Source organism: Pimephales promelas, chromosome 14 (assembly GCF_988280905.1).
Source record: "Pimephales promelas chromosome 14, fPimPro1.hap1.1, whole genome shotgun sequence".
Classification (NCBI taxonomy): domain Eukaryota; kingdom Metazoa; phylum Chordata; class Actinopteri; order Cypriniformes; family Leuciscidae; genus Pimephales; species Pimephales promelas.
In genome coordinates this window covers 35,113,062-35,128,895 of record NC_142782.1, presented here as the reverse complement: position 1 = coordinate 35,128,895, position 15,834 = coordinate 35,113,062, and the positions used below count along the sequence as shown (strand labels likewise).

The 15,834-nt window shown below is 38.7% G+C and overlaps 1 protein-coding gene across 1 annotated transcript; it reads left to right on the top strand.

Moving 5' to 3' along the window:
- Positions 1 to 3,892: 3,892 nt before the first annotated feature.
- lzts3b (leucine zipper, putative tumor suppressor family member 3b) lies at positions 3,893 to 15,499 on the top strand. The gene is made up of 6 exons (XM_039653426.2): positions 3,893 to 4,078; positions 6,044 to 6,571; positions 8,082 to 8,594; positions 8,689 to 9,009; positions 11,121 to 11,351; positions 13,426 to 15,499. Exons 2-6 carry the CDS (start codon positions 6,113 to 6,115, stop codon positions 13,978 to 13,980), a joined length of 2,079 nt encoding a protein of 692 aa, XP_039509360.2. The 5' UTR covers positions 3,893 to 4,078; positions 6,044 to 6,112; the 3' UTR covers positions 13,981 to 15,499.
- The last annotated feature ends 335 nt before the right edge of the window (positions 15,500 to 15,834 follow it).

The window sequence follows — 15,834 nt, the reverse complement described above, 5'->3', positions numbered from 1 at the left end:
TGCTTCTTCCTAGGGTTTCCAGCACAAATAAACATTCATTCAAACAAAATGACTGAAGATATTAAGACTGGAAAATGAATCAAAATGAAGTGAGTTTGTGTCCTAAATAATTCAGTTCAATTCAGATCACATTTACCGAAGAAGCAAAATGACTGAAAAATTAACCAAAATCATCAGTGACTACATTGTCAGATATTTAGATATTTGTTTAGATATTTGTGCTGTTATTATTTTTAATTATTTATTTATTTTAATTTTACATTTTTATGATGACATTTTTTAGTGTTTTATTTTACTTTTTTTTAATTTACATTTTCAAGTTTTCAGTTTGTTAACTTCGATTAAAATTTTTATGATTTAAGTTTCAGTGTTTTATTAATAAAATCTTTATTATAATTGCACATGTTACAAATTTATTTTCAGGGTTTTTTTTTTTTAAGTTTTTATTTTTTAATTATTGGTTTATTCTATTTTTACATTTTGATTTTAAATAATTTTTGTTTTCCAGCACAAATATCTAAACATTCTTGAATCAAGATACATTTACCGGAGAACCAAAATGACTGAAGATATTAAGACTGAAAAATGTATCAAAATCAGTGACTTCATTGGCAAATATTTCATTGATTAGATATTTGTGCTGGAAAACAAGACAGAAACACCGAGGAAGAACATCATGTTATACCATGTTGTTGATCTGTGTTTTTTTTAATTAATTTTAAGTCTACATTAAAAAAAAATCTGTAAAATTGTTTAGACATATGCACATTTTTTTATATACAGAATAAATAAATGTTCCTGGTGTTTTCCATCTGCTGTGTGGAGTTCGTCATTAATGCAGCTGAGGACCTCTAGTGGTGATCGACGGAAATACAGAGGAAAACAAAGAATATTCAGAGAATATTTACACTTATTTTCTCCACTATATCTTTGCTGTTTTTTCCGTAATAAATTAATGATAGGGTGCAACAGTCATATTTGTTGTTATTTTCCTCTAATCCACTAGATGGCGTAAAAACTCAACGCAACACTTTTCTTAATGAGACAGTTCACCCAAAAATTTAAATCATCATTTACCCCCTCTTAAGTTGTTTCTGGTGAACACAAAAGAAGATATTTTGAAAAATGTTGGTAACTAAACAGTTGATGGACCCCATAGACTTCCAAAGTATTTTTTTTCCCTACTGGAAGACAATGGGGTTCATCAAAAGTGATACTGATTTTAAACAACAGATCAATAAAGAAGATTTAATATTGTGTTATATTTAGACACAATATTGAACCTAAAAAGCAATAGCAGAACTGTTGTGCGTCTCCGAAAATTTCATGAATGAATCCGCGGTTTGAACGAATCAATCCGGTCGAACAATGATTCAATGACTCGTTCATTTAGAGAGCGCACTGAATGAATCAGTCGTTTGAACGAATCTAATGAATAGATGACTCACTCATCCAGATATTTATCGCCACCTACTGGCAGTTTAAGTTATAATTTCATTTAAAACCTTACATATTTCCAAATGAATAAAAACCCTTTAAAAATACAGTCCACCCAAAAGTGAGTAAAAGTTTCTGTGTAATAAATTCTATGATGAATAAAATAAAATAAAAAATAAAAATCTACTTGTTGTTGATGCTTTTCGAATTTAAGACAATAATTTAACTTGTGTTTTGGGGGTAATTTTTTTTAAGCCAAATCTAATTTGCGATTAATTTATCCACATTGAGTAATTAATTGATTTTAATTATTTAACAGCCCTAGTTTCCCCCCAAAAAAAATTCAATCAAGTTTTTCAATAACTGAAGAATATGTAAAAGTATTGTATTTGAGGAAAAATCATAAAATAATAAATATCTGGCTGAGTTTGTTTTATTTATTGACAAGACAGGGTTAGATTCAAATGATCGATGTCATTAATTAATTCAGATTTAGTCAGAGTTCATTTAAATAATCACTGTATTAATAATGAAACCATTAAATAATAATTTATTTAAATGCAATTTATTGTTAAGTGTGAAGTCTTAATAAAATATTATGGGAAGTGTTTATTGTGCAGGCAAGCAGAATAATATGTTTTAGGTTTTTTTTTTTTTAGAATTTTTAATGATATTGTTTTTTTTTTTAATTGAATATCAGACTCTATTTGAACAGTGAAAGGCAGATTACATAGATTTCAGAAACATCTGATCTGACATCAACACTTACAGGCTTCTTCCCGTCACATGACACACATGATGGAGCCGGTTGCCATGGTAACAGCTGCGAGCTGATGTCATCGGTGAATTTGTGAATGGAGACCAAGTGTGTGAAGTAACCTGCAGCTCTCCTGGAGGAGAAAAGACATGAACGCGTGTGTTTTATAGAGGACAGATACATGAGATTCGCTTCTCGGTGTTTCTGAGTGACTGCAGGATTGACCAAGAAATTTAATGACATTCGTTTTTTTGTCATTTTTTACGTACAGGTGAAACTCGAAAAATTATAAAATGGTGCAAAAGTTCATTTATTTCAGTAATTCAACTTAATAGGTGAAACTAATATATTATATAGACTCATTACATGCAAAGTGAGATATTTAAAGTCTTTATTTGTTATAATTTTGATGATTATGGCTTACAGATATGAAAACCTTTTCACAATATTCTAATTTTTCGAGTTTCACCATATGTTTTAAAATCCTACATGGAAACACTTTAAATGAACACACAAACATAACATGAAAACAACAGTAAAAATGTTAAATATACACTGGGTTCTTTCAACACAAATTTAGGTCAAATAGGGACAAACCCAGCCGTTGGGTTACATTTTTATCAATAACAAATATGGTTATGGTTTGTCCATATTTTATCTATCAATGTAAGTGAGTGAGAGATTTCCAAAGCCTGAGGAACATTAACATTAACACAGATCTGCCAAACAAACACTGGACTTACGGGAGAGTTGAATAAAAAACAGGACTTTTCCTTGTTTCACTCCGTCTTGTGTGTTTATTATTAGTGGTGGGGATTTTACAGTCTGCCAGTAGGTGGCGACAAACGACTCTCTCTGTGAGCGACTCAACTGAGTCAATTCGAATCGTTCAAAAACAATGATTCATGAACGCTGAACACTGTGATTACAGATATTTTGGAGAATTTCTATAACATTCTGGTCAAAAAGTCAACAAAGGGTAACTTACTGCGTTCTCGTAGACTTATTTGATGTTACATCAACCATACGTTGGTTCATTTTAAATATGTTTGAGGAAAAACGTGAATTTAAAATAAATGTGCTTGCTGAGGAAATTTTTCACATCCTTTTATGGGCTCTCTCACAAGTGCGCATGCGCACGTCGCTGCCTGACTGACTTGATGCTTGAGACCATAGATATCTATATAAAGGCAGATGTCTTAAGGCGGAGTTTCTATCGTCATCACCGGCGGCCATCTTGTCACAGGCAAGCTGATGTTAGATGAGTGGTCAGCACGAACACAAATACTCTTATCTTGTTGAAATCTTGACGGATTTACAAACGGTTTGGTTTCTTACAAACGTTATTAACGTGGCTATAATTATCTGGATGATTATTTATTTATACACTTATTATTCATAAGTCTGCTGTGTCATAACTACATCTCTGACGTTTATAAAAAAAAAACCGTTTGAAAATCGGTATAAAATTGAGCAAGTTATGGTTATTTACAAAGTTAATGTACCATTAACACAATGTTACGAGTGAGCGAGCTGCCTGTGACAAGATGGCCGCCAGGTGCAGACGTCGACCTCCATTGGCCAGCAGCGTGGACGAGATATCTAGCCTTTATATAGATATCTATGCTTGATACCATATACTACGCACATGCGCAGTACCGTCTGCGTTTTAGGAGGCGTGGCTGACGCGTGAGAGAGGGGCGTGGCTGAGGTGGGTGTGTGGCTCAGCTGATATACACGCATCTGACTATCATCATCATCATCATCTGAGACCAGTTCCTGTAGAGATAAACACCGCTCGGTGGTTTAATGGACTCGCTGTGGACGCGTCGGTGAATGAGCGCGACCGATGTGACGCGCGTCGCTGTCCGCGGTGCTGAAACAGTGAGTACGCGCACGCATTATAACCAGCGTTATTATAAGACCTCCATTCTCTCGCGCACATACAGCCAGCGCGAGCACGCATTATGTAATGCATTGAAGGAACGTCTTGCTGCGTCTTTGTGTGCAGAAGCTGGAGATTGTTAGGCAGAAAATGGAGTGTGTGTGTGTGTGTGTAGAGCAGGGCTTTATTAAGATGCATGCTTTTAGACGGAGCTGCAGGTCTCTACTCAGACACAACACACAGCACATGAAAGGCGATGCGATCTTTTGTGTTGAGACACACACTGACCGCTCCGGTCAGACCTGCAGGTTGAGGCCTTAAGGAGCCAATAAAAGTTTGCTCATGCATTCTGATTCACGTTACACACAAAGCCACACATAAGTCACCTCGTGGCCCATTACAAGCCAGTGTGTGTGTGAGATGTGCAAGTGAGAGAACAGATGAGGTAATGGTGAAGCGCTGGAGTGTGAAGCCCCTGCTGGTCGGACGTGGTGCTGCAACTCACTCACAGTCTCGAATGAGTGTTTATTAAACAGCGTACACACATTTTCCAAACTTTACACAATAATTGCACGCAAAATGACTGAATAAAGCACTTCAAAATATTACGTTGCAAACACCTTTGCCATAATGTTATATTTTTGGCTATATATCATATAGGTACAGTTATTCAAAACCTAAAGCTCTCATTTCACGTACATTTCTGTACAAGAATGTACTGGTTGGTTAAATTGAAAATTTAACGGGAATTAAACATGAAAGCGAGATTGAAACCAAACTATTGTTTTACTGTAAGCGTTTGTGACTGCGAGTCAGTATTACAGTCCGAAAAACCCATAACTCGACTTTTGACCTTTTATAGGCCTATTCTAAAGCCGAGTGTGTGTGTGTGTGAGTGAGGAGTGTGTGTGAGAGGCTCTGATGTGTGTTGTGGTTTACAAAAAGTGCTTTATGAAATTGAAAACCGAGTCGAAGGCCGAGAATTAGTGTAAGGTTTTGCAGATTTGGTGTGTGTTTCTGGCGTCAGGTTTTAGAAAGAGGATTTTGTGTGTAAGTAGTTGGAAAAAACGAATGAGTCAAACACAAAATTGCATCAGTCTGTATGGTCACTAGGTTAAATTGTGATGATTATTATTAATATTATTATTATACGTGCGTTTGTTTATGGTTGGAGATCAGCAAAAACACATAAAGACAAATTCTTAAGAAAGAGCATTCTTAAGAAATGTATTCGGGAATACAAAATATTCTTAACTTTTATTTATTCTTAAGGATGCTTTGTGGATCTTTGTGATTCACTCTTATCATGCGACTGTCATGCAAAGGTTTTCTATAAATACAGTAAAAGTAAAAATTGTGAAATACTAAATCTAGTGTAAATCATCTGTTTTCTATGTGAATATATAGTAGAGTGTAATTTATTCCTGTGATTTCCAGCATCATTACTCCAGTCTTCAGTGTCACATGACCCTCCAGAAATCACTCTAATATGAGGATCTGATGATCAAGACACATTTATGATTATATTTTCAAGAATTATGAAAATACTTTCAAGATTTGTTATCACAACATACTGTATTTTCTTTTGTCAAATCAACTTTATAATAATTTATTTAGTTGAGATAACTTATTATTTTGAGTTTCTGATGGTTAAATTAATCTCCTTTGTATTAACTCACTTTTTCCAGTTCAATCAACTTAAAATTTTAAGGCAACCCAGTTACTTTAAGTTAAACCAACAATATTTTTTTACAGTGTATCAGTGTTCATATTTTTGAGGAAACCGTGATGCAATTTTTTTTTCAGGATTCTTTGATGAATATAACATTCAAAAGAGCAGCGTTTATTTGAAATAGAATCTTTTGTAACATTTTAAATGTCTTTACTGTCACTTTTGAGCAATTTAATGCATCTTTGATGAATAGTACGTTTTTTTCTTCTTCTCACCCCTGTTTCCGCCTCAGTGTCTGTCAGGAGGTCCGGCATCGGTATCGGCCCATGTGGAGGTTGAGTGACGGCCCGGTTCGCCCAGGATGGGTAGTGTCGGCAGTGGGGTGGCGGGCGAGCAGGAGTTCGCCATGAAGAGCGTGGGCACGCGCACCACCCTCCCTCGAGGCCCGGCTCTGACCCGGCGAGATCACGTCAGATCCAGCGCCGAGCGGCTCCTCCCGCCTCCATCCGATCGTCTCCACCAGCCTTCGTCATCCGAGGGCTCCAGTGACGAGTTCACAGCCGATCGAGGACTGGGAAACGTCACCTCGTCCCGGCTGGAGAGGGGTCCGGGGAACAGGAGCGGGCCGGAGGGGAACGGGAAACACCGGAGTGGAACAGGAGGAGGAGTGACTCTGGATGCGTGTGGGAACGTGGTGGGTCACGGCGCGGAGAAGAGCCATGATGGAGTCGCTCCGGGGAAGAACAGAGACGGAAACAACGGCAAGAGGGACAGTCGAACGCCACCGAAGATTCTCGCGGTCACGGGGAAACTTGAGCCGGTACGACTTGAGCATGGAACGAACACATTTATGAGTGCTATTTAAAGGGATAGTTCACCCAAAAATTTAAAGAGCCCCTATCATAGCATTTGAAATGTTCCAATTCTTGAACAGTTTAACGTGCATGCAAGCATAAAAACACTTTATTTTTCTTATAATATGCATTTATTTTTTACCCGATTTGCTCAACGACTCCCAAATGATTCGTTCGACGATTCATTTTCCCAAACACCTCCTTTGAGTGACGCGAATCTGCGGCGATTGGTCACACGACCCAGTCAGTTGTTATTGGTAAACCGTAGGCAGAGACTGTCGGCAACGAATCGCTCATAGAGAGCCTAAGTCCCTCCCCTTCCGGTCGACCACCATGGGACCTTATTTCGGAAAAATATTGAATGTTAGTCAATGGCGAGAGACAACAAATATTTTGATCTGGTTTGAATTGTGCCCTAATTTACACATATGATGTTTGTCAATTTAAAAGATACATTTTAAAGTAAAGAAAGTCGCAGTTTGATGTAAAACCGTTGACTGTGAAAATACCTAATTACAAAGACTACAAACCCCAAAGGCGCACATTTTCTCCCAATGAATGAGGCTAACTTTACTGAGGCTAACGTCTGTCATTGTTTCTACAGTCTTACGTTATAATCGTAACGTTACGCCGTCATACCTGAGTGTTTTACCAGTGCTTATTATATAGAGCGAAGTCATATTTGGCTAAGTCGTTTAGGACGTAATTGCCATTTTTCAGTGAATGTCTGGTGAATATCAGAAACAAAACTAACTTTACCCCGCTTAAAAGCTGCGCGGAGTGTACACAACACACACAACACGTATGCATGCTACAGAAAACATAACAGCAAACATTATTAATATTACTTACAGGTTGTGATTCGGGGACGAACTTGATCCATATACACTGGATACTGAGCCCTCCTTCGGGAACAACCGGCTTGCGAATGATTCGTCATTAAAATGATGAGAACACAAGGTTCGGGCTATACCGTTGCAAATATGAACTCTGACCACTGATTCTTCACATGCTCGTCCCTGGACAATGAAAACAAGTGGCTGAACTGTCTTTGTAATGTAGAACAGCGTCTTCTCGACAAAGTATTTGAATGTGTTCTAGACTAGACTTCAAGTTTACGTGATTTACACACATAAAAATACGTACTACTTTTTTTTCTTCGTCATTTTCTTTGCTTTATTGGCGGTAGTCCAGTGTTCCCCTTTGCGTTTGGCGGTTTCGCCGGGTTCCGCAGGAAGTTAGAGAAAATAGAGGAGTCAAAGGCTATATGACGCCATAGACGGGGGACGAAACGTTCCGTGTCTTCGAATTAAACTATAAATTTCTCCGTATTTGAAAGTTGGTGGAAACTGTCGGGATAATGTAAGTACACATCTAATAGATATATATAACATAGATACAGTTATTTTTGCTATTTGTAAAGCAGAAAAAATACATATTGTGCCTTCAAATGCTGTGTGTGTTTCTCTCCTCCAGAATAGTTCTGCTCTGGTCCGCCCCTCCGCCTTCAAACCCGTCGTCCCGAAGAGCTTCCACTCGATGCAGAACCTGCTGGGCCAGTCTGGAGGATCGGGTCGATCCGACGCCCCTCAGTCCCTGTGCGAGCCGGACAGCCCAGACCGGGACCGGGACCCTTCCCACGGCACCGACGGCCCGGCCGGCATGTCCGACTCCCTGACCAGCCTTCCCACATACACCGGTCCCAGTCTGAGCTTCGGCCCGGCTCCGGCCCTCGGGCCCCTCAGCGCCTCCACCAGCCACATCAACAGGCTGAGCAGCGCATCGTCATCGGCGCCGCGGGACAAACCGGGCCGGCCCGACTATCAGAACGGGCTGAGCGTGTCCGACAGCGGGCAGTCCTGCTCCGGGAAGAGCTGCTTATCGTATCAGAGACTCTGTCATGTGACCGACACAACTGTCCAGGACACGCCCTCCACCGATGACATCATCCAGGACCTGGAGGACCGGCTCTGGGAGAAGGAGCAGGAGGTGAGGGTCACGTTTACATTACACACACACACTCACTCACACACACATTCTGTGATCAGTTATTATAACACCTGAATGAGTCACATGACCTCAGGTGATCCACATGCGGCGTAACCTGGACCAGAGCGAGGCGGCCATCGCGCAGGTGTTCGAGGAGAAGCAGCGAGTGTGTGAGCGCGAGATGGAGGACCTGAGGCAGAACTACGCTGGGCGGCTCCATCAGGTGACCCATCGGGCCCAGCGCTCCCAGCATGCACTGCAGGCCCACATCGGGCGGCTCCAGCAGGACAAACTGCGCCTGCAGGACGAGATCAGCGCCTTGCTCGCCCACAGGGAGGAGCTGGAGAGAAAGTGCCTGGATTACCGGAAAGAGCAGGCGGATATTCTGCCCCGCCTCGAGGAGACCAAGTGGGAGGTGAGAGGAGTGGAAAATCATGAATTTAAAAGAGTAGTTCACACAAAAATGAAAATAAGCCCATGATTTACTCACCCTGACCATCTGTCTATGATCTGTCCATCATAAAAGTGCATCCGTCCATCATAATAGTGCATCTGTCCATCATAAAAGTGCATCTATCCATCATAAAAGTGCATCTGTCCATCATAAAAGTGCATCTATCCATCATAAAAGTGCATCTATCCATCATAAAAGTGCATCTGTCCATCATAAAAGTGCATCTGTCCATCATAAAAGTGCATCTATCCATCATAAAAGTGCATCTGTCCATCATAAAAGTGCATCTACCCATCATAAAAGTGCATCTGTCCATCATAAAAGTGCATCTGTCCATCATAAAAGTGCATCTATCCATCATAAAAGTGCATCCGTCCATCATAAAAGTGCATCTGTCCATCATAAAAGTGCATCTATCCATCATAAAAGTGCATCTATCCGTTATAAAAGTGCATCTATCCATCATAAAAGTGCATCTAACCATCATAAAACTGCATCCGTCCATCATAAAAGTGCATCTATCCATCATAAAAGTGCATCTATCCGTTATAAAAGTGCATCTATCCGTTATAAAAGTGCTTCTATCCGTCATAAAAGTGCATCTATCCATCATAAAAGTGCATCTGTCCATCATAAAAGTGCATCTGTCCATCATAAAAGTGCATCTGTCCATCATAAAAGTGCATCTGTTCATCATTAAAGTGCATCTGTCCATCATAAAAGTGCATCCGTCCATCATAAAAGTGCATCTGTCATAAAAATGCATCCGGCCATCATAAAAGTGCATCTGTCCATCATAAAAGTGCATCTATCCATCATAAAAGTGCATCTGTCCATCATAAAAGCGCATCTATTCATCATAAAAATGCATCTGTCCATCATAAAAGTGCATCTGTTCATCATTAAAGTGCATCTGTCCATCATAAAAGTGCATCCGTCCATCATAAAAGTGCATCTGTCATAAAAATGCATCCGGCCATCATAAAAGTGCATCTGTCCATCATAAAAGTGCATCTATCCATCATAAAAGTGCATCTGTCCATCATAAAAGCGCATCTATTCATCATAAAAGTGCATCTGTCCATCATAAAAGTGCATCTGTCCATCATAAAAGTGCATCTATCCATCATAAAAGTGCATCTGTCCATCATAAAAGTGCATCTGTCATAAAAATGCATCTGTCCATCATAAAAGTGCATCTATCCATCATAAAAGTGCATCTGTCCATCATAAAAGTGCATCTATCCATCATAAAAGTGCATCTGTCCATCATAAAAGCGCATCTATTCATCATAAAAGTGCATCTGTCCATCATAAAAGTGCATCTGTCCATCATAAAAGTGCATCTATCCATCATAAAAGTGCATCTGTCCATCATAAAAGTGCATCTGTCCAGTGCATCTGTCCATCATAAAAGTGCATCAGTCCATCATAAAAGTGCATCTGTCCATCATAAAAGTGCATCTGTCCAGTGCATCTGTCCATCATAAAAGTGCATCTATCATAAAAATGCATCTGTCCATGATAAAAGTGCATCTGTCCATCATAAAAGTGCATCTGTCCATCATAAAAGTGCATCTGTCCATCATAAAAGTGCATCTGTCCATGATAAAAGTGCATCTATCCATCATAAAAGTGCATCTGTCCATCATAAAAGTGCATCTGTCCATCATAAAAGTGCATCTATCCATCATAAAAGTGCATCTGTCCATCATAAAAGTGCATCTATCCATCATAAAAGTCCATCTATCCATCATAAAAGTGCATCTATCCATCATAAAAGTGCATCTGTCCATGATAAAAGTGCATCTGTCCATCATAAAAGTGCATCTGTCCATCATAAAAGTGCATCTATCCATCATAAAAGCCATCATACAACGGAAGTGAATCAATCAAAACTTTAACTTTATCTGGACAATAACTTTATTCTAGATCTGCTGTAAAGCCCAAACACTCTCTGTGACTGTAATCTCCTGTTATCACTGTAACAGCTGCTGTGAAACTCTATAGTGTTAAAGCGCTGTATAGACGAAGCTGACTTGACTTGTGTGTGTTTGGTTTGTGTTGAGCAGCTGTGTCAGAAAGTGGGCGAGATTTCTCTGTTGAAGCAGCAGCTTCGGGAGAGTCAGAACGAGGTCACGCAACGGGCCGGAGAGATGGTGGCCCTCAGGGGTCAAATGAAGGAGCTCAACGCCCAGCTGAAGGAGCGCGAGGACACCATGAGCGGCCTGAAGGACTCGTACGCCAGCAAGAGCCGCGAGCTGGAGAGATGCGAAGGAGAACTGAAGCGAACGCTGACTGAGGTGCTGCAGAAACACTCCACACACACTCACACGTGACCCGAGTCGCATGAGTGTTTCTGTGGCAATACCCAACGATACACTGTATGGGTCAAAATTATTGATTTTTCTTTTATGCCAGAAAAAAATTAGGATATCAAGTAAGGATCATGTTGCATGAAGATATTTTTTTTTTGTAAATTTTCCTCCTGTAAATATATAAAACATTTATTTCTGAGAGTGGATGCAGCACAAGCGTGACATGAATGCACAACTTTAAAGGTGATTTTCTCAATGTTTTGATTTATTTGCACTCTCAGATTCCATATCGGCTAAATATTGTCCTATCCTAACCATACATCAATGAAAACATAATCATTTACTGCCATTTATTCAGCTTTCAGGTGATCAATTTAAATGAATTGACCCAAGTGACTGGTTTTGTGGTTCAGGTTCACATATACACTGTTTTAACTGTTATACAGCGTTATAGGGGGGTAACAATACCCTCATGTGATAATATGATATTATTGTACTATATACAATTATTATTACAATATAAGGATGGTATTACAATGTTAGGATAATATATATGGTTGCACGATATATCGGTCACAGTATCGGTATCGGCCGATATGTGTTCATTTTTTTATGCTATCGTTATCGTCCTGATAAGAAGATGTGTCCGATATATAAAGCCGATAAATAACGTATTATTTCCTTCAGCTGAGACTCTTCAGATGCGCACTGTTCAACATGATGGTTTTGAATTGCTCGAAATATGATTGGGATCACTTCAAAAAAGGAAAATACAGACATGTGTCATATCGGCTACATATAATTATAATGAGAATATTGTAATTGTGTGTTTGGAACGTGGATTTTAATTCTGAGACTTTTGTTTTTGTAATCAGAAAAATGTGGATTTAGGTTTATCGGTTGATGTATCGGTTATCAGCTTTCAAATAGAAATAATTTTTGGTTATCAATATTAGGCAAAATTTGGATTTAGGTTTATCGGCCAATATATATATCGGTTATCGACTTTCAAATTTAAATAATTATCAGTTATCGGTATTGGGCAGAATTTGGATTTAGGTTTATCGGTCGATGTATCGGTTATCAGCTTTCAAATAGAAATATTTTTGGTTATCGATATTAGGCAAAATTTGGATTTAGGTTTATCGGCCAATATATATCGGTTATCGGCTTTCAAATTTAAATAATTATCAGTTATCGGTATTGGGCAGAATTTGGATTTAGGTTTATCGGTCGATGTATCGGTTATCAGCTTTCAAATAGAAATATTTTTGGTTATCGATATTGTCCAAAATTTGGATTTAGGTTTATCAGCCGATATATCGGTTATCGGCTTTCAAAGTTAAATAATTATCAGTTATCAATATTGTCCAAAATTTGGATTTAGGTTTATCGGTTGATATATCGGTTATCGGCTTTCAAATTTAAATAGTTATCAGTTATCGGTATTGGGAAGAATTTGGATTTAGGTTTATCGGTTGATATATCGGTTATCGGCTTTCTAATTTAAATAATTGTTAGTAATCGGTATTGGGCAGAATTTGGATTTAGGTTTATCGGCTAATATATCGTTTATCGGCTTTCAAATTTAAATAATTATCAGTTATCGGTATTGGGCAGAATTTGGATTTAGGTTTATCGGCCAATATATCAGTTATCAGCTTTCAAATTTAAATAATTATCAGTTATCGGTATTGGGCAGAATTTGGATTTAGGTTTATCGGTCGATATATCGGTTATCGGCTTTCAAATTTAGATAATTATCAGTTATCGGTATTGGGCAGAATTTGGATTTAGGTTCATCAGCCGATATATCGGTTATCGGCTTTGAAATATAAAGAAGTATCGGTATCAACCAAAATTTTCGCATCGGTACATCCCTAACTCATATCTTCATATATTAATTTTTACTATATTTTTTATCAAATAAATGCAGCCATATGTTGATTCCACTTGCAATCAATTCCACTTGATTTTAATCAATTTAGAGCTTTGATCACAGGAATAAACTTTACTATACATATATGTTGATTCCACTCGTGTTTTGCTGTGTCTGCAGGTGTCGATGTTGCGTGACAAGCTGGTGGTGTTCGAAGCCGAGGTTCTGGGTCTCAAACGGGCCCTGAACGAGCTAAGCTGCAGGAGCGCGATCAGTTTACCGTGGGCTGGGCTTCACTCGCCGCGGACGCCCGAACCCCTCAGCGCCACGGTGGACTCGTTCCTCAGCCTGCAGAGCGACGAGGCTAAAGCGCAGCGCCAGGAGGCGGAGCTACGCCGTCAGCTGGAGCGCCTGACGGGAGAACTACACCTGGAGCGCCAGCAGCGCGAGAGACAAGCGCTCACCTTCGCTCAGGAGAGACACACCTGGCAGGACGAGAAGGAGCGCGTGCTGAAGTACCAGGCCCAGCTGCAGATCAGCTACGTGGAGACGCTGCAGAGGAACCAGGCGCTGGAGGAGCGGGTCGGGCAGCTCGGATCCGACTCCCTCTCCATCCCCGTCCCGGTGACCGGCGCTCTCTCTCCTGACGATCCCAAGACACCGGCTCTGCATCAGCTGGCGCCTCCGTGGCCCGGACCGTCCCGACTGGAGCGCATCGAGTCCACGGAGATCTAGACATCAACTGAGACAATCGACGTCTGTGCGAAAGAACGATAAATGCAGTTATGAATCAAAAAAGATGCACACATTTTTCCATCTCTTTACTGAAAGGGGGTCTATAAACTGTCGGCCAAAAGTTTGGAATAATTAAGAATTTTTTATGTTTTTGAAAACTCACCACGGCTGCATTTATCTGCTCAAAAATACAGCAAGAATAGTGAAATATTAATATGGTTTATCAGAGACAATCGACGTCTGTGCAAAAGAGAGACCCACGGTGAATGAACTACAAATGCAGTTATGAATCAAAAGAGATGTGTTTCCCTCTCTTCGCTATGAAAGGGGGTTAATAATTACGATTTTTAAATGTTTTCGAAAACTCACCAATGCTGCATTTATCTGATCAAAAACACAGTAAAAATAGTGAAATATTATAATGATTTTTTTTGTGAAAAAACCTGAATTTTCAGCATCATTACACCAGTCACATGATCCCTCAGAAATCACTCTAATATGATGATCTGATGATCAAGAAACATTTATGATTATTTATGATTAAAACGTCATCAATTTAATTTTTCAGGATGATTTAATGTGTCTTTGCTTAATAAAAGTATTGATTTCATTTTTTTAAAACACTTACTCCAAACTTTGGAATAGTGTATCATAGTTTCCACAAAAATATGAACATTGATAATATACATAAATGTTTGTTGATCATCAGATCCTCATATTAGAGTGATTTCTGAAGGATCATTTGACACTGAAGACTGGAGTAATGATGCTGAAAATCACAGGAATAAATTACACCTTACTATATATTCATATAGAAAACAGCTACTTTAAAAAGCAATAATATTTCACATTTTCACAGTATTTTTGATCAAATAAATGCAGCCTTGGTGAGCAGAAGAGACCTTACGAAGTCTTAATTATTCTGTATTTGAAGGAATCTGGAAGTAAACGCCAGGGGTCATTAGACGACACACAGAGGGCTCCTATCTGAAGATAGAATTACTTGAAAAAAATTCAAAATGTGTTGGTCTCAAGTTTTTCTTTTTAATTCGGTGCAAAATTACAACTTGCTTTGACTTCTTCTACATTGATGTTTCTGGAAGGTTCTCTGAGAGCTGCTGCTATGTTCAGTGTTGTGGGTAGACAGGCTGGCTGTGGATATGATGGTTATTTATGTGTCAAATCGTTATTTCCAGTATACCAACATATTGCGTGTGAATATTTTGAAGAAAAAAAGAAAAGAAAAATACTGTTATTTCATCGTTCTGGTTATTGTGAATTAATAAAGCCGATATTTCAGCTTTGTTTTTCTGTAACATGTGGTTCAAATGCATCAACAATTTCCCAAAACCATTCCTTTCGATGTAGTTCTGATGTAATTATTTGATTTCATGATGTAATTACTTGATTCAGAGAACAAATGCTATGTTTTTATACTTCTATTGTTTGTATTTATGTTACTGTAATGACTTGCGTAAAAATGCTCAATCAAAAACACATTAAACGAAAAAGACATCAATCCATATCTCTTTTTTTGAGACGCTTGATAGTAAACACTATAGCCTGTATAATGATTTCCCATATAATACATGTTTTTTGCCCAGTTTGACAGGTATGTTCATATTTTTTTTGTTTTGGAAGCAAAACAATAATATAGCTATAGCCTACGGTCATTAATATCGTCAAATGCTGACGTAAATATCAAACAATATAAAGATTGGTGTTTCAGGAAATAAATAAATAACTCCATTGAAGTGAAACTGTTTAGACAAAAATATATAAATATTTCTGATTCAATATTTTAAATTAAAATCTGTAATGTGTCACCGTGTTTTGTAGCCTGAAGTCCTGAAA